General features: G+C 34.7%; 1 protein-coding gene across 12 annotated transcripts in view; it reads left to right on the plus strand.

Annotated features, from left to right (window-relative positions):
• The window catches only part of LCOR (ligand dependent nuclear receptor corepressor), a 134,034-nt gene that overhangs the window by 64,705 nt on the left and 48,769 nt on the right, over positions 1-20,560 (plus strand). For 7 of the 12 annotated variants that reach the window (XM_072626492.1, XM_072626533.1, XM_072626479.1 and 4 more), the window contains 4 exons: positions 4-69; positions 476-555; positions 12,028-12,160; positions 17,677-17,964. In XM_072626492.1, the coding sequence (XP_072482593.1) occupies positions 17,727-17,964 (238 nt within the window). In that variant the 5' untranslated portion in view covers positions 4-69; positions 476-555; positions 12,028-12,160; positions 17,677-17,726. The other 5 variants (XM_072626503.1, XM_072626511.1, XM_072626541.1 and 2 more) reach the window with 4 other exon arrangements.

A 20,560-nucleotide genomic window follows, 5' to 3' on the forward strand; every position in this document is an offset into this window, starting at 1 on the left:
TAGGGTTTGAAAGTATCCTCGAAGGGCTGTTTGGACCTGGATTATTAAAAGATCTCAGTTTATTTAAAGGTATTCAGTTTTTTTTTTTGTTTCTGTTCTGCTTTCCTAATAACAGAAACGCTAGTCTCCAGACAATGTTTGTTACCTTGGTGATTTGTTCTTCACTCCCTTCCCCCTTCCTTCTTGTTCACAGTTTCATATTGGTTAAAATTACACACACACATACACACACACCTCTTTTAAAGCTAGAAGCATGAATGTTTGACATAAATACTTTTATGTAAGGCAGTTATGCACACATAAATATATATTTATGTATACGTATATGTAGTGCTAATATAGAATTTAGCACTTTAAGGCAAAGCATTATTTTCCTTTCTATTAAATAATTATTTGAAACCGCTTATAAGCATATTCTTTGTTACCCTAAGTAATTTTGTGATTTAAGTAATTTGCTTTTGCTATAATTTTACAGACTGTGAACCTGAAGGTGTTTCTGATTGGACTTTTAATGAAAATTGTCTGTTCTGTTGCTTAAGAAGGGAAAAAGTAAAGGTAACTATGAAGCTTACGTAACTTCACGTCTGGTGTAATTTTTAAAATTCTTACTTTTTTTAGCTGTGGAAAGGCAAGATCAACCCATAATTCTATGTAAAATGTATATATAACCCAGTATTCCTTGATCTATTATCAAACTATTTATGTTAGATAGTCCACATTATTTTCTTTTTGATGATTTTAGCAATGCCAGCTAGCATTGCTTCATTTAGATGAGTGATTAAGTGAAGCTAAATAGGCAGGTAGGCAGAGGAGTCTTGTATTTTAAGTGTGAATTGTACAACTATATAAAAACAGATTCTTACCTTGAATAATGCAATTCATAGGTTAAATAGTCATAGTCTTTGTAAATAGAATAGTAATTTTTGTTTGTATTGTCCAAGTTCTCAAAAGTTAACAGAATATTATTCATTGCAAGATACATATTATATACTTCTCTCACATTATGTTGTGAGTTCCTTGAGAATGTTTGCTTGCACTGCTTAGCACAGTGACTGGCATATAGTAGGTACTTAATAAATGTATATTGATTAATTGACATCGTTTCAATACCTGGTCATAATCCTGATTCTTACAACAGATATACCAATGTTTTTTATAGTGTTTTATAATTCATTTGCCTAAGTTGTGTGGCCTTCTGCAAAATTATTTGGGAAAGTGCCTTTAGGTTGAATATAGTTTTCTTTGGTTTTAAAAAATTAGAAGCTTGCTACTTTAATAGCAAATATACGTAATGTTTATTTGTCTATTCCCCTATTTTCTCCAGTTCTATTCTACACACTGCTATCAAGTTACTTTCACCAAAAGCTTATTTTATAAATACTCATCTCTGCTTCCAAACCTTCCATAGCTCTTCTATTTAGGATAAGGACTAAACATTTTAGACTGGCAATTAATGCTTTCTGCAGTCTTAATTTCTACCATTCTCTCTAACTTTATTTTTATTATCTCTTTATAGGAACTGTCTTTTCTTCCAAACTAGTCTTTTCTCCATTGTGTATTCTTAGTTTCTTACAGTTGCTTTGGGGGTAAGATTACAATGCTCAGCGCTCTGTCTCTGCCTGATAAGCCTACAAGGACCAGCATGGGTTCTCTTTAAAACCTTCCTTGAGGACTCTAGCCCCCTGTCCCCTCTACTTTCTTAAAAGATTTATTTTCTGTACCAGATATTTGGTACTCATCATTCTCTACTGAAGCAGAAGACAGGCTAATAAGAAGAATAAATATTGTTATCCCCATTTTGCAGATAAATCACTGTGGTTTAGACTTTGACTTTCTAGCGCAGATGGAGCTGCAGCCAAAATCCAGCTGTTTTGGTACCTCCTCCAGTACTTCTTCCACTAACACCTCAGTGAACTGGGAACATTTCATTTAGCCAGTACATTATTCTCTGTCAACATTTCATTACCTTGAAATTTTCTATTTGGGTGTTTTTCTGATTAACTTGGCAACTATACAAAAAAAATCTGAGTAACAATTTATTTGCTAGGTGAAACTTATACTCATGATGTCATTAGGAAGTAAACTCTTACCTCCAAATCAGAAGCTAATGTGGATATTTGAAGAATAATTTTCCTAGTTTCATGAATATAGTAGATTTTAAAATTGGTTTAACAATTTAACAGTAAAACTTAACTAAAACTGTATTATTTGCATAATAAACATTGGTTCAGTGAGGGATACAAAGGTGCCTCAAAGGTTGTGTACTTAGTTAAGGAAATAAAAATAATTGATAACTCATTTCATTATTTGAGCAGTAAGGGCACTTAGTGTTATAGAAGTTCAGAGGAGATGAGAAAATACTATAGATTGGTTTGTGTAGAAAGAAACTTTTGCATAGGAGGTAGGGCTTATTGGCTTTAAACGTCAAGGAGATTTATATAGGCAGATAGAATAGATCATAAGATCATAGATTTATAAGCTGAAAGGGACCCTGGAGGTCATCTAGTTCAATTTCCTCATTTTACAGATGTTGAACTGAGGTCCTGAGTGGTAAGTGACTTTCCTAAGGTAGTAAGCATCAGAGGTGGCATTTCAACTGAGTTCCTTTGACTCCACTCCAGCATTTTTTCCATTTTACCCCTCAGTGTTTTCTGGAAAATGTACTGGAGCTATGTTCATTAGGGATAAGGTTGAAAAGGATAGACTTGGGCTAGATTTTGGATGCCAGGCTGAGAAGTTAAGACTTTTTCATGTAGGCATGGGAAAGGTATTACAAGATTTCATGAAGGGGAATGATCAGATGTAGGCAAAATAGACCACTTAGTAACAGTGTACACCTTAGATTAGCTGTGGGAGAAATTGAAGATAGTGAGATCAAGGAGGATACCATTTGCATGGTCCATTTGTAAGGTAAGGACAGAGAAAAGGGCTGTGGTTGGATACATGGTCCCTGCCATTTGGCAATTTAAGTAATTTTATTTTCGTTTTTGTTCATACTCCTTGGGGAAGAGAATAGGAGGGACAACAGAACCTCTATGCCTAGTTTGGATTTGGGGGAGCTTCAGCTTGCTCCGTTTTCCAGCCTGAACTGGTCATCCCTGCTTAGGTAATGAGTTGACCTCTCCACTCCTGGAGGCTTACCATATTGATTCTGGATATTCAGTCAACTTAGTCCTACTACAGTTCAGACTTATCAGGGATTGACTGCAGGAATGTGCCATGAGGCCCAGCTACTTATTTATATTTAATAAAAATGATTCCTAGCATAAGTCATGCTTACACTAGGCTTATTTGTATTTTAAACTTTGTCTCTCATTTTTCAAATGGTAGACTTCAGGTCACCAGGATTCTGAAAGACTTGGTAGATATAAATGATGAACTCACTCTTATCTGCAATCTTTGAAAAATAGTTGTGAAAGGAGAGGTGTTGCAAAGCTGAAGATGAATAAATATCCCTGTTTTCAAAATAGGGAAGAATGTGGAGTGTTCAAACTATAGATTGACGAGAATGACTTTGATGCTTGATTAAATTCTATATTCATAAAGGGATGGGTTCTTGAGAATTTGGAAAAAGAAGCAGTAATCATCAAGAACTAGTATTAACTGATCAAGAAGAATGCCTGTCAGACTAGTAATCTATTTCCTTTTTTGACAGAATGACCAGGCTGATAGATTAAGGAAATGCTATAGAGGTACGTCTATCTCAGCAATGCACTCTACGTTTTATCTGTGAGAAGCTGCATGGCACATAGGGGAAAGAGTGCTAGACCTGAAAGTCAGGATACCAGGGTTCACATTTTATCTTTGACATTTGCTTAGCAAAGTCTTTTCAAGGATCTTTAGTTTCTTCTTTAAAATGAAGATAATAGTGTATGATCTCACAGTAAGGTTGTGAGGAAACTACTTTGTAACCTTAAAGTATTAAACAAACTTGAATTATTATTGATATACAGTGGAATGTTGTGCCAGATGATAGTCAGTTAGGTGGATTTGAAGCTGATTGATTTGACCAAAAGAGTAGTCCTTAATGGGTCAGTATAAATTTGAAGAAAGGAGTCCATTGTCACTGGAAACTATCTTGGTCTTATGCTGCTTAACATTTTTTGTCATTGACTTGGATGAAGGCATTGATGGAATGCTTAACAGATTTGCAGATGACACAAAGTTAAGAGGGACAACAAAGACATTGGATGCCAGAAACAAAATCCTACTCCAGTATTCCTCCACTCAGCTATTGGACCAGTCTTCCTGAAGCACAAATCTGACTATGTCAACCTCCCTCCTTCATTGTATACTCTCATGGCTTCCTATAGCCTCCAGAATCAAATGTAAAACCCTCTGTTTAGCAATAAAATCCTTTTATATCCTGGTTGTCTCCTACCTTTCCAGTTTTCTTACACCTTATTTTTCCCTCCCCCAACATACTCTGTGACCAGTGTCATTGGCTTCTTTGTTGTTCCTCAAACAAGACACACTCTGACTTGCTGTTCTTACACATCTCCCAATTCCATTCATTTCAACTGGACGTCCCTCTTCTGTCTAGAATTCTTGTCTTCTTCCCTGACTTCAGGTCCCAGCTAAAATCCCACTTTTTACAAGAAGACTTTCATGATCTTCCTTAGTGCTAGTGCCTTCTCTCTAAGATTATCTCCAACTTATCTTATTTCTTAGTTGTACATATTTGTTTACATGTTGTCTTCCCCATTAGTCTGTGAGTTCCTTGAGAGCTTGGATTTTTTTTTGTGTTTTGGGGTGGGGATGCAATTCTTTGTGTTTCCAGAACAATATCTGGTGCATACTAGGTCTTTAATAAATGCTTATGGACTTGACTTGATCTGACTCCTAGATTTAATAAGGTGAATTAAACATAGGTATAAATGTAAAATTTTGTGCTTGGTTTCGTAAAATAATGTCACAAGTTCAGCATAGAGAGTATGTTTCTAAGTAAGGGGAGAACCTGGAAAGTTTTAGTGACTTGCGTCAGCATGGGATATGGCAACAAAAACCAATCCAGACTTAGGCTGTCTTAAGAGATAGCTAGCATATAGAATAAGAGAATTGATAACTCTTCCTTGGTCAGACCACATTTAGAATATTTAATTCAGTTTTATGTCTAACATTTTAGGAAAGATTTTAAGCTGGAACTTGACTAGGAAAAACAATCAAATATTAAGGAAATTAAAGATGGTGCCATATGATGATCATTTGAAGGAACAAGGGATGAATAATCTGGCAAAGAGAAGATTAGAGGGAGACACAAAAGCTGTCAAAATATCTTAAAGTCTTAATTGTAGAAGAGGTCTTAGTTCTGCTCTGCTTGTTTCCAGGCAGCAGAATTAGCAGTAGGTGGTGGAAGGTGCAGAGGTAGATTCAGGCTTGACATAAGGAGGAAAAACTCTATAATAATTCAGGCTGTCCAAAAATGAAATAGGCTGCCTCTCAGGGGGGTTTCTCACAGGATCAAGAAAAGGCTGGATAGCCACTTGTCAGGCGTCTGTTATAGAATGTATTTCAGTTTAAGTATGGAGTGGACTTAGATGAGGTATTTTTAAAGAGATTCTGTGATAATGTTTTGTCCTTTTGGAATTTTTTTAAGAGGATCAGGTATGTGGGGGAGATTTTTGGTTTGTTTTTCTTTTTTTAATGGTAGTGGCTGAAATGACCCAGAAATTAAACTCGCTGTTCCTGGAGTCCATTCCTAAAGGATTAATTACCTTGGGGGACTTCGGTCAAAAGGGCAGTGTTTCTCAGAAACTTCCCTTTTTATTTTGGGGAGGACAAGTTGTAGGTTTTGGGTGCAAAAGAATGGGTTAACTTCCACTAAGTTTTACCAAGGTCAAGGAACCACCTCAAGACTCCCAAATGCTGGATATTCTGTAAAGTAGTCTTGCTTTGCTCTTTCATTTCTCCTTTGTTATATTACCTCCCCCGGACCGTGTCTCTTCCACACCATGATTTGCTAATCAGTTGACTTCATCAAATACTTATTAACTGCCTACTACATATAAAGTATTATGAAGAATAGGACAAGAATAAGATAAATTTCCTTGCCTAATGGAGCAGATAAATAAATAAATATCTATTATGTAAGGTCTTTAACTGAAACTGCTTTCTCCAAAGTTACTAAGGACCTTTTAATTGCGAAATGTACGGCTCTTTTCTCAATATTCATCCTTCTTGACCTCTGCAGTTCTTTGACACTGTTAATCTCATTCTTCTTTAATCTTCTCACTTAGGTTTTCATGACACTTTTCTGACCCATTCTCCTCCTTGTACTTGTCCAACCACCACTCTTTCTCAATCTCTTTTGCTAGATCTTTGTCATTGTCATAACAGTGATATACAGTGAGGGAATCGGAGAAGAAAGGGATCATATCTAGTTGGAATGAGGGAAAGATTTATTAGCCTGCTGCTCTCTGACCATAACAGCTGTGGGCTAGTCAAGCAGGGATCAACAAACTATAGTCTAAGGGCCAAATCCAACTGGCTGCCTGTTTTTGTGCAGCTTATGAACTAAGGATGGTTTTTATGGTTTTAAAAATGTAAAAAATATTTCTTAGCTTACACAGGAATACCCCTTGTAGTGGCTTAAGCATTTCCACTGCCTCTGGTACTTATCATATCTCTAGTCCAGCATGAAGAGCATCTATGTCATATCAGGGTCTGTGGGAATGGAAGAATATAAGGTTCATTAGTAGTGAGAAAACAAGGCCTCAGGGAAGTGTCTACTTTTCTGGGAAGTAGATTCCCAAAGTAGTTTGGGAAGTAGTTCAGGATCTTAAACCTTTACATGTGAAAAATCATGTGGAAGTTAATTTTCTTTTATACCTAGTTGAAAGTATTTTTATTTTGCTATTTCTTCAAAATTGTTAGGTCATTTCAGATAATTTTTTAAAAGGTGATGGCATGAGAAAAATGGGGCTTAGAAAGGTTAAAATGACTTAACTAGTAGTGACTTAGTAAGAGTCAGAACCAGGACTGAATGGCCTAACATTGAGCCTTATGTACTTAGTATATCATACTTCCTTATCTTAAAAGTGGTTTTAGCAGGCCAGGGTTCTTTTTATCCAGTTTCCTTCTACCATAGAGGAAGAAAGACCTTCTGTGAAACTATTCTTCGTCCTTTTAGGGGAATAGTTTAGTTGAAAAGAATTGAACATATCTAAATTGACTTCTCTAGGCCAGGAGTCAAGTGGAGAGGGGGGAGGCAAGTGGAAAGATGATTAGTGGAGATGCTTTAGGAAAAATATACGTGATAAATTTACATGATACATAATAAGATCATAGATTTAAGAGGTGAAAGAAATCTTAGAAATCACTGAGTCCAACTCCCTTGTTTTACAGATGAGAAAACTGAGGTCCAGAGAGGCTATATGACTTGTACAGGGTCACACAGCTAGTATCTGAGGTGAGATAAGAAACAAGGTCTTCCTGATTTCTGGTAAAATGCTCTATGAATTTAACACCTTGCTGCTTTTCCGTGGTCATCTTCACTCTGACAGGAGGTTTCTAGTAGAAGCTGCTCTATTTTGGGGCCACTGCAGAAACAGTGGGGTAGGTACTAGTTCTGCTATCCTTTCTTACTCCTCTTCAAGATCTGAACTGTATCAGCCCCCATGGAGACAGACAGGCTGAGTGAGTGAGTACCTGGTCCAGATGGACAAAGACTGGGCAAGAGGTATCTGGGCTTCCTGGCTAAGACCCAGACTACTGGCTCCATGGAGTGGCCAAGGATGGGAGTAGCTGTGAGAGGTTGAGAGAATGGAAGCAGCAGCAGAGGAGACATTGGGGTGCAAATAGTTTATTAGTATGTCTCACTATGTAGAGTCTGCAGCCTGCTGTTCCTTTCCCCCTTCCCATCTCCTGTTTCTTCACTGGCTGGGCAGGTGGTTGTGATGTTGAGACAGATTAAGCTGAGCCAGGAACTGGGGCATTGGGGTAAAGACCAGTGCCCTAAGTGCAGTAGGGGCTTTGGTCTGCTCTGAGGATCCCCTGACAGAGTGCAGCAGTCTCAGCACTAGAAGAGTTTGTGGTTTAGCCTGGGGCAATGTGTATGTATGTAAATAGGATTATATACAATAGAGACTAGATGATGTTAGGAAAAGGTGCCTGGATGGAGTTGGGGAAGGTCATGAAAAGCAGAAGGTGGCTGGAAACTGAGCTTTAAAAGAATTGAGGTGCAGGCACACATTTTTCCCCCCAAATGAATGGTCAAAAAAGTTTTGAGACCACTGCTCTAGACCTAACCCTTGGATAAGACAATTCCAGGAAACATTTTTTCCTTGGGATTTAGAACCTTGCGGGCATTCCTGCACAGGGCAGTATTTCAATAATGAAACCCATTGTCACTTTAGAACAGCTTTATCCAATACTGGTTAAGACATAGTTCAAAAGAGAACTATTTTGTTACATTTACCATTTCAACATCAGTACTTTTGTATTGGAAATGATGAAACTATTATTAATGCATAGGAAAGAAACGTGAGTTTCAGATGTGAAAAGAAGAAAGCTCTACTTAACTGCAGATAAGCCCTGGAGGATATCTATGTACTATATCCATCTTAGATTTAGAAATAATTTACCTTAAACCACATGGGGATATGAATAATTACAGCTTGTAAATTTTCATTAGTTTTCTAAGCAGAGAGATTCTAGGACCTTTGTTGTGGCTATGTGATAAAGTAATAGACCCCTGAGGGGGCTTTATCAAAATGCTGTAACTGATAATAAAGAGTTTATTTAGAGAAGATACCCCAAAATTAGGACAAGTCCAATTATTACTATTAACGCCTTCGAGGTTTATTCTTAAAATCAGTATTTGCCACCAGTTTTGCCCTTGAATCAGTTCATTTTTAAGCCTTTGATTAATCAGCTTAGAAATATTTGAAGAACATTTATTTTTTTAAGTACTATAATTTTAGTCATTCAGCATATTTTCTACAGCTGAATGTTACCAGTTTGTCTGTGGTGATAGAGATACAAGATTTGTTAATGCAAACAAGATTCATTTAAAATGTCAATTCCTGTGGCATGTAGAAATAAGTAAGAAAACCTTCCATTACCTCTAGTTAAAAATTATTAAATTGATTTAATAAATTAATATTAATAACTAATTAAAAATTAAAGGTAAAAACATTCATTACATTTTCAAATGATCCAGTGACTTGCAATAAAGTGATACTCAAGAATTATCAGCTCTGACTTAGTCCACTCTTCACTCCATGTATTGTTTTATTGTGAATTCTACAATAAGATTTATAGTAAATATCTAGGCAAACATGCAGGAAGAATTCACACTTCAGAGGTCACAAAGCCATGACAACTTAGGCAATTGACATTGTAGCTTCTGCACTCTACTTTCTGGAGCTCTCTGTTGTCTTTCAGATTACCAGATCGAGAAAGCTTCTAGAAACTGATAATCTCTTCTCTTTGTGTTTAAGCAATAAATCTCAAACCTTTAAGAAAAGGTAATCAATCTTATATGTCAACTTCCTTTTAATCATATGCAAATCCATTTCTCTACTCTTTCACAAACATATGTGACTCTTACAGAAAATAATATTTTTCAGGACCTAGAAATGATTCTATGCCAGTATGGAGGTTAGATGACCTTTAAGGTGCCTTCTAACTCTGAATTATAAATCATTAGTTGAAGAAAGGAGGAAATATTAGGAGATCGCATGTAACGTTTTTACTGTTGCTATGTAACTGGATATTAAATGACTGTTCTTTGGTAAATGAATAACAGCCAGAAAAATTAATAAACCTTTCTGAATATATAATAACTAGGATATCACTTTATGTTCTTCCTTATACCTTTTATACCCTTAGTTTGAAAATTATCAGGGGAAAAGAATTGATTATCCTAATATTGTATTTGATTTGTTTACATAACTGCCCATCTTTGAATCATCTTCATATTCATCAATTACTGTCAATTATGAATTTGGGGAGGTGATGTTATGCTTAATTTTTAAATTAGTATATATTTGTTTATGTGTACGCATATGTATAAATGTCTAGGAAGAATCAGTTATGTTTATGTAGCTTCTATGTGATTTAAATTTGGTGCAAAAATGTGGAAGATTGAAGGTTCTGTGCCCTGTTTTTGGTTTTTATAGAAATCTCTGTATGTTGTCTGAAAAATTGTTTTTAGATTTGACTGCTGTAGTGACTTCCCCTAAAATCCTTTTGTATGTATGTGTACATATACATGTTGGGTTCCCTGAATATACTCCTAATGTTCCTTAGGGCAGAAACTGGCTTTTCTTTTTTTTTTTTTTTGGTAGCCTTGGTGCCTAGCACATAGTACATTTAATAAATTGTTTTTGATTGGTTGAACATCTATTGAAAAGGATCTTTGAAAATTTCGAAATTGATGAAACGCGTTGCATTTTAGTTCTTCCGTTGCTTTGTTAACAGTCTATACCAAAAGACTGTGTATAAGCCATTTGGGCAGAGGAAAGCCTGGTTTGAAAGGGCTTCATTTTTTCAATACAATATGAGCCTATTACTAGTCTCATAGTAAATCCCTGAATAATTAGATGAAAATTTAAATTAATTATTGGAGGGAAAATATCAACACTTTTGTAGCAGCAATTCGCTAATTTAATATCACAATTTTTTAAATATTCCCTTGCATGAACCCAGTTTCTTAAAATCATTGTTTTTGTACCAATTCCTTGTAACATAGGAAATACAAATATATCAACCATAATGTTTATTAGAATTACTGTTATCATTTTTTGATTGTTTAGACTAAAGTGAAGATTTATTTTATGTGACAGGCTTAATTTTTCACATGCATTTGAAGTAGTCACAGCTTCTTTAAGCTTAATGATATTTTAAATATGTAGTTTATGTACTATGTATTTTATGATTATTCACAATTAAGAAGCATGCCATTTACTGAATATATAGTTTTGTTGTGGAGTTTTAGGGGAAAAGAAAGAAATTAGAGCTGCAGGAAAATTAAGAAAACAAGCATTTTTTCACTTGGATCAAAAATGGGGGAAAAAAACCTCCCACTCAAATCATTGTTTACACCACTGAAGTAACTGTTTGTTTATACTTCATAGTATCTACATATATTCCTATTTAAAAATTTAAAACATCTCTTTAATCCTCCATTGTGAAAAGAAATTTATATCCTTGAATTCTGGTAAATTTTATAGTCTTTGAAGTCTACTCCAAAGGTCTTTTCCTTTCCATTCTGCTCTCATTTTCTCATAGTGTGACATTCGATTAACTGGATTATCCACACTGGTTGACATAAGCGCAAATCAGTGGGGCTTTTTCTAATTGGCACTGCAGTGTTGGACAAGCAAAGTTTGGATAGAGAGATTGAGGGAAGAGAGTTAGTGAATTTATTTTTCCTTTTCTCCTACTTTGGCTGCCTTCTAAACATATTTTTTTAAATTTTTTTTCTCGTCTCACTGAATAAAAACATGTAATTAATTTTCTATGAAATTCTTTTAATAAATAAAAATCATTATGCCTAGGTAGAAGAAGACCTGTACTGTCAATACACTATTAATGCTATTTTTACTTTTAAGTACTTATATTTGCAAGAGAACTTTTTAAAAAATGATTCAATTCAATATGTGATCTTGAGTTTTATTCAAGTCAAAAGTCTTTATAGAATCTTGAGCGGAATTATACATAGAGATCTTATAAGAGGGGGTTTTGTGAGTGTGTGTGTTTGTGTGTGTGTGTGTGTGTGTGTGTATGTGTATGTGTTGTCCCTGAGATCGTAGTGCAGGTTTAAGCTCTTAAATGCATACATTCTATGTGTATATATTTAATATGCACATTCTTTCTTTGCATTTCATAGTCATTGGAGATGAAATTTTGATTGAAATTCAAATACATTCATGTGAATTTTGATTTTGAACTAGATGAGACAATGAGATTTTTAAAATTCATCTTAAGTTGTGTAAAAATATTTTTATTTTATGTTGGTATGTAATTATTCTTTTGTGCCTTTTGAGGAGAAATATCTTTGCAAATGTTTCACTGTTTTTACAGGAACATTTAGTCGATCTGGATGAGCCAGATTTGGGAGCTGGGCAAGAAGCTCTGCTTAGACAAGGGCAAGCAAAAATCATTCGTTTTGAGAGACAAGCAGAAGAATTCCTCAATGCAGTCTTTTATAGAAAAGGTTGGTTTAGGAAAGAATAATGTCTAAGAAATTGTTGCTTTTGATCACTTTTTATGTTTTTGTTTTACATTTCCATTTGGTCAAGATAAAAATTGAATGAAATTTGTCAAGGTTGTCACTTTCAATTTTGTTGCTGTGGTTTAATGTTTTGTTAAATTTTTAGGTAAGTAAATGGGGAAATGATAATTATGCAAATTGCTTTGACTTTCTTGAGACTTTGAGTGTGGCCTGAGAAATTGCTGCCATAAGCTGCCATTCATTGTTATGTAATGTTTGGGCTGTCTGTGAAACAAGTTTTATAGAAATTATAATAATTTCTAAAAGATGTAATCTAAGTAAAAATGAAAAATATTTCTTTTTTGGGGGGGGTGTTAAGATCTGTTCAGACATTTTAGTAGATATCTTATTGTTTTCAAAACAAGTGAACAATATCCTAGCCATACTCAATATATATAAATGGGTTTGAAAACTTAAAATAATTATTTTAGTTATGTTTGAATTCAGTTGACATTTTTTTAAAAAGCCTTTTGCCTAGAAATGTTTTTTTCATAAACTTTTTTTAAATTCAGTATTTCAGCATGTGATTTGATTTATTTCTCATTAATCATAAGGTTGAAGAGATTCTTTAAGTCATCTTGTCCATCCTCTTGCTTTTAGACATATAATATGTTCAGGAAAGGCTATTCTATACTGCTGTAATAAACTAATTATTTTTAAAAAAAGATCATTTATTTACCAGCCTAATTTGCTTATCCTGAAGTTTCTTGTTAAGCTAGCCATTACTTGAGCTTTATCTAAAAACTCTTAACACATTTAAAGACCTATTTGTAATATGACATCTGGAAGGGACCTTAAAAATTATACATATCCGTCTCCTTATTTTTAGTGACAAAACTGAACTCCCAGGGATGCTCAGTATCTTCCACTTGGACTTCCACAATGGTCTTCTGAATAAAGCATCGTCTGGCACTATCATAGCATGCACCCCTCCCACCATCCCACCACCCACCCCCAATTCCAGTGGCCTCTCACCCCCAGGATCAAACAGAAAAGCCTTCATTTGGCATTTAAAGCCTTTCCCTCTGGTCCTTTCCTGCCTCTCTAGTCTCTTTACCCTTAAACCTACTCCACAACTCAGGGATCTAGCTCCAGGAGCTCCCTTGCTGTTGTCCACACATGACACTTCCATCTTCTTGGGCCTCTGCTCTGGTTGTCCTTGCCTGCCTCCATCTGAGACTCAGCTCCAATCCCTATCTTCTGCTTGAGGCCCTACTTCTCCTCCCCCAGACTGTTATCATCTCTGTAACAAAGATGACTTTCCTATCCACACTGTTTGTATCTTAGATGTATGTAGTTATTTGTATGTTCTCTCTTTCATTAGACTGTGAACTCCTGGAGGAAAGGAGCAATGTTTTTTCTTTTCTTTGTATCCCTAGCACGTAACGCAGGACCTTAAACACATAATAGTGCTTATGGACTGATTGGCTAGAGAGTTGGGCCCTAGAACCAGGAAGGACCTCGGTTAAGGATGCCTTCCCTTGGCAGGTCACTGTACCTCTTAGTGCTCTAGGCCAGTATGTCACACTAAAAGAGAAATGGGGGCCACCAAACTACAGAAGGATCCTTGAATGCCCCCACATTGACTTAGAAAACCACATTAACATTGCCAATATGCTATTTAACATGTGGTTTTCTAGATCAGTTTTACCAATATGGTATTATATTTTTATTTACATAGTTAAAAATTTCCCAGTTATATTTTAATTGGGTTCAGGCCACCTTTCAGCAGTGTGTTTGATACCTCTGCTCTCTGTCATTCTCTAAGATTAAGTTACAAGGAAAATACCACACATTGATAGAAGAGAGTCAGTAAAATCACAGGCTCAGTCTTCTGTAGGTGCCCACAGTCATGAGTAAATGGCCCGGTGGAATTCAAATCCTAGTCCTCCTACTCTAAATTTGGTGCTTTCTTCAGGCAACCAGAAAGCATTTAATAAGTACTTTCTTTGTGCTTAGCACAAAGAAAGTACTTATTACAGAAGTATTACTTATCCACAGAAGTGCGGCCCCTCCTCTCAAGGTGCTGACATTCTAGTGAGAAAGACAGGATACAAAAAACCAAGTACATACAAGAGAGAGTTAATGAGAGATAATTAGCCAGTACATTAACTAATTTTCTTTGACTCTTCTCATTGGTTTTATTTTTTATTCATTTTTTGTCTCACCTATAACCTCATGGAATTTTTTCAGGTCTGAAGGCCAAATTTAGAACTCTGTGTAAGAGTTTGAAGAGTCAGCCTGGGATAGGAAGATAGAGAAGGAGCTGATCTGAGAATTAGAAAGATGTGAACTCCAGAAATAACTGACACATAGTAGCTGTGTGACCAGAAGTAACTTTTCAGAGTCATGTGCAATTCTAGGAGACTTTTAATTCCAGAAGAATTACATATGTACATCCATGGTAGTTTCCTTCAAATTGATAAAATCTCATTATTCTCCTATACCATTAAAAAACAAAGTAAGAGACTGGCAAGTGCTAATAGTTCAGGGGTTATTTATTATCAGATATGTATGTACATATGAACCTCATTGTACACATCAAACTGGACATCTGGTAATAAATATTCATATTTCTTACGTACTTTAACTTTAGAGCAATCATCATTTTCACATTTATGTAGTTTTCTATAGGGCTGTATAACCATACTACACATTAGTGTTTTGGTAGTTTTTGCTCCCTAGACCACAAACCACATTTCAGCTTAGTTTTATACTGCTCTTTGGTTAACTTCTTTGTCCCCAACTTCATCCAGACTTTGTTTAAGGCTCTAGTCAATTTTATGTTGACCTCTGATTCCTTCTTACCTGTTCAACACCTTATAGGCCTAAAGTTCATCTGAAGGTATCCATGCTACAAAATTACCTCTCCCTTTAGCTAGTTGCTATGGGAACTGATTAAAAATACAGTAATGCACTGTAAGGTATAAATGATTGATAGATATTTTAAATGGGGTTCCCATTTATTAATCATAATGAATTTCTCAATTGTGTAAAACAAGTATCACTTTCCTTCTCTCTGAGGACAGAAAATTTGGAGATAGAAGGAAAAGAGTGCTATTCTTGGAGCATCTTGTTTCAAGCCTTATTTTCTGAAGAGAGGTGTCCTTTTTGATGTGGACCTTGAGGAAAGGGAAAAACAAGATCAGTTACACTTATTTTTAAAGCTTGCCTACATTCATTTCTATACCCTTCTTTTTTTCCAGACCCATCACTATCATAGAAAATTACATTACAGTGATTCTTTTGTGTGTGTGTGTGTGTATGTACATGTATACACGCACACTACTTTGAATATAAATGGTTTAATTGTTAAAAATCTAAATGACAGAAATAGTGAAGCTTAGGGTTTTTTTTAGTGGCATACTTTCTGAAGGGATTTCAGATTTTCAGTTAATCAGTTTTCTTTGACTTTGAGAAATTCAGCATTTGTTTTCCATGTAAGGTTCCTTTTAGCTTAGCTCTTTGATTCTTTGTTTCAGTTAAATTTACTTCAGTTGTAATTTTTGAGAGAGTGCCATTTTATTTTAATAAGTGGCTTACATTTTAGAATTGGAGAGGTCACATTTAGCTATTTTAGTTAATAACTTCATAATAATTGATTGGTTATTGTTGTGTGTTTGATCAGTTGTGTCTGACTCCTTGTGACTCATGGACCATAGCATCTGAGTATTATCTATCAGGCTTTCTTAGTTAAATGTTAGCTATTATTATTTCAGTTTGAGCTAATTTGTCACTTTTCTGCCCTGATAATGTTGTCTAGGTGTGTATATGGGATACATATAATGTGTTTTAAGTACATTATATAATTAAATATGTCCAGGGTTTTCAAAAGGAGCAGAAAATAAAACAGGACAAGAATATATCCAATCTAGACGTTGTTTTCCTTTTTCTTAATTGTATTTCCTTTGTCTAGACTGTCTTGTTCTCAGAAGTGAAAATGAGCTTCAGTCTGTTCTCAAGACTGTTCTCCAAGAATTTTTTTAATTTCTTTCTTTATGGTTACTAATCTAATAAAAGTATAGACACACCTCTAAACCATTTCAATTTGGTTCTTATTGTGAAAATATTTCCCTCTTTTGTCGAATGTTCTCTACTTTTTCCTTTGGAAAAATTGATTTAAAAAAAATGTTTGAGGGATTGGAATATTGTTTTATACATAAGTGTATTTTTAGAAAGAAGTAAAATAAAAACTGCCTGAAAACTTTTCCGTAGATAATTGGCAAGAAAAACTACTGGTTGATAAGTAAGTGGAATTGCCATGGTGTTTATTACTGATCCCTAATTTTCTTCTCTTTATGTTCACTTGGCCTCTGAATTTTCTGAACATTTACATTTACACTCTTAAAAAAGAAAAAAGACAAGAGGCTTTCCAGTAAAACTGCAGTAAAAGGCCAGTCAGAAATTTCAGTCAGTGATTTGGTTCTATGAAAATAGTTTTCTTTTAAGGCACTTGGAACTTTTTTATCATACCAAAATTTTTACTATAGTGGATCTCAGGTTTCTTATCTGTAAATTGAGGAGGTTGGCTCTAAAAAATCTTCCTGCAAAAAGGCCAAGAAACTTAGAGCTTTCAAAAACAGTATTGGTAAGCCATCTGAAACTACTTTCTCTAAACATTGAAAGAAGTATGATTGGATAGTGCATTTAGTTCACGAGAGGATACCAGGGTTCTTATCCCAGCTCTGCCACTAATTTGTGACTTTGAGTCATCAGTCATTTAACCTTTCTAGGGCTCATTTTTCTCTTAAAATGAGAAAATTGGGCTGAAATATTTTTGTAAGGTACTTTCCAACCTCAAAATTAGAATAGTTTTTTGAACTCATATGTTTCTTACTCTAAATCATTAAGTTATAGGCATTTATTGTTTGGGTTTCTCCTTCAGAACATGCCTTAGAGCTATTGTATTAGTGGAAGTCATGGTATGGTTAACAGATATACTGCTTGGATGGCCTGTTTTGGGCTTTTTATGTGGGATCTGATCATTAAGTTTAGTGATCCGCTTCTGTGATCTTACTGTACCTCACAGTCTAGTATAACCAAATTGCTCAGTAACTCATCTCACAAAGACTTTTAAGAAGTGAATTAGTTAGCTAATCAAAGATTTTGAGTAATCTTGTATGTGTCAAGCATCAGAGTAATTACCATGAGATGTTTACTCAAGGTAACTAATGAAAGATGGGTTTTAGAATTTCTGTGTCAACAAAGTCATAACCATAGGATAGGATGTGCTTTCTTTAAATATTATGCCATGATTTTTAGGTAATGCTACAATCTTAAAGAAATTTCTGGAAAATATTTATAATCACTTTGAGAAATTCCCCGTTGTGAATGAATGAAATGAAAACATCTTATGGGGAAAATTCCTACATTGTAATGAAAATTTAAAGAATGAAATTTTACGTTTGATTGAAAATTTTTTTTAATGTATTTTTAATTAAATAAACTTTTCTTTACAGACAGTCCCTGGGTCTCTGACCCCAATATTCCCCTAGTGGCCCGTGAGATCATGCAGCGAATGATCCAACAATTTGCTGCTGAATATACCTCAAAAAATAGCTCTACTCAGGACCCCAGCCAGCCCAATAGCACAAAGAACCAAAGCCTGCCGAAAGCATCTCCAGTTATCACCTCTCCCACGGCTGCAACTGCTCAGAACCCTGTACTCAGCAAACTTCTCATGGCTGACCAAGACTCACCTCTGGACCTTACTGTCAGAAAGTCTCAGTCAGAACCTAGTGAACAAGGTATGGTTTTATTCTCAGGATCTCTTCCATCTCGTTAAAAAGTACTATTTTAGTACTCTCATTTTGAGAGACAATATTTGCAAATAGGGCTTCAAGCATTGGTGAAAACATGTTAAGTTTCCAGCTTTACTTGTGTCAGAGTATGCACTGAGAGGAAACATGAAAAGTTGGCTCTACCTTAACACTGAGTAGTAGAGCTCATCAGTTTTATTTGTATACCACATATTAGATATGTTTGCATATTAGTATTTTGTACTTTTCAAAATGTCCTCATTTCTGTCATAATAATTTTTTCTTTCATTTAGAATAAATGAAGGTTTTTTCTCCTGCTCATAAAATATGGTCTGAGACAAGTAATTTCCCAATTTTTTATGCATTCTCATATGCTAATAGTTGTTTTGTCCATTAAATGAGAAAATACGGCAGAAAATGGTTATATTGCTTTTAAATTAATTTATATTTTATTAATTATAATAGCATCGCTTTATACAGTTGAAAAAATTTAATACCAGTTGTCAAATATTACATATTCCATCTCCAGAAGGTATGTTTATTTATTTAACTGAGTCCCACTACATACATTGTTGGTTTTAAATATCAGTATGGCAATGCTTGGTTCACATGTGTGGTAGGTACTCTTGCAACTTCACTTCCCAGCCTTCAGCCTTAGGTGGATCCCAGGTTCATGCCTCATAGGTTGAGAACCCCTAGTTTAGGATGAGCATCATTAACTAGAAAAAACTGTTCTGTAGAAGGTGAAGGGGGAGGACAATAAATCACTCATCACAGGTTTCCACCTATATTGAAATCTTCATAAATAGTCAGGACAGTTAAATATTTCTGGCAGGAGTGGGGGGGGGAGGTTGAATTAGTGAAAAGTATGAATTATTTATTCAGTCTTACTGTCTGGTATACAAAGTCAAAAGAAATCTGTTGCAGTCTATTTTAACAAATGAGAAAAATTTGTAATGGATGTATGTATATTCAAATCTATCCTCACAGGTCATAAGTACAAATCTAGAATCAATAAACCCCTGGTTCATTACAGTGAACATTTATTTTTAGTAATATATGAAATCTGCTTTTCTAAAAGTACCTTAATTTTTTTTCTCAAATAGGTTAAAATTTCCCTTTGCATTATAACTTTGATAGTAAAATATCTTTAGCCAAGGCAGTGCTTGGATTATTATAAATTATAAATTTAAAGTTTAGTTAATGAGCTTTATTTATATTAAACTATAGGTAAGGCAGACTTTTTGGTAAAGTGGTATAATTTTGTACATATCCATTGGGGAAAGTGGGGAGAGAAGAGGGAAATCATCTGAATGGAAGTATTAACTTTTAAAAATTTGTATAAAAAATATAAAGTTTGCTTCTTGAGATTTCCATATAAATTTCCATAATTTAACTTTTTAAAATGACCCAAAAAACTGCTTTTGAAATTATTTTCTTGTGCCTAAGCAATGCAATTATATTTTTATTTATAAAGTAGCCCACTTTTGGTTGATCACCTGTAAATGCCATAATTTGGATTTGTTACTTTATTTTTGCTTTTTTTGGTGTCAGGAAATATTTGTTAAAAGCCTGTCATATACCAGGTACTATGGTAAATATTGGGACATACACAGAAAGGCAAAAACACTACACCTGTCTTCAAGGAGCCCACATTCTGATGGACAGAAGACAACATGTGATCAACTATGTACATAAACTATACAAGTGTGGAAGATGATCTCAGAGGGAATGGTGTTCTCAGTAGGAGGGACTAAGAAAGGCTTCAGTGATCAAAATGTCTGGAAGATTTTCTCGCTAGACAGAATTAAGCTTGTCATGTGGCCACTTCATTGATATTAAAGGAGATTGCTTTCTTACCAATACATTTGTTATTCTAAAAAAATTCTGTTTCAAACTTCTGTAAGAGATTAATTATTCCATACTTTTTGCGTCTCTGCAGATTGTAGATCCCACCTGTGTTTTAATAGACTGTCTTCATGAAATGCTATGACCAAATAATTTATTTCCTTCTGGTGAAGAGCCTCTCTGAATTTAAGAAGGTTGATCTTTAGACAGCAGATGCACAGTCTCTTGCCAACCTTATTAAAAATGTATTTGCTCTAAATATTAGTATAATCTTTTGAAGTGGATATATTTGAAGGATTAATAATAGTGATTAATTAGTTAATATAAATTTATCATTCAGCTTATAATTTATCTTCCTTTAGTAATGGTGCTGTAGTTGAAAATTATATTATCAATATCATCATTGCGGTTATATTTTTAACAAGAGATGGTGCATATTTGGTTAATGAAAACTTCCATGTAGATTTAAAATGGATGCCTCTGGAAATGCACCGTGGCATCAAATTGACTTTTTTTTAATGAGTATTTTTAGTTTTGACAACATAGCAGTTTATAATATCCCACCATAGGAAATGAGAAGATACCCAGGAGTCCTATGTCCCCCTCGCTCCAAGGAGAGGGAGGCTAGATTTCAGAGACCTGCTGCTGTTCACTTTGTGGCAAAGGGGTGTTTAATATCAACCTAATATATTAATTTTAACTAAAATGCTATCTTTAAAAGTCATGTAATATTTTG

Source organism: Notamacropus eugenii, chromosome 1 (assembly GCF_028372415.1).
Source record: "Notamacropus eugenii isolate mMacEug1 chromosome 1, mMacEug1.pri_v2, whole genome shotgun sequence".
Classification (NCBI taxonomy): Eukaryota; Metazoa; Chordata; class Mammalia; order Diprotodontia; family Macropodidae; genus Notamacropus; species Notamacropus eugenii.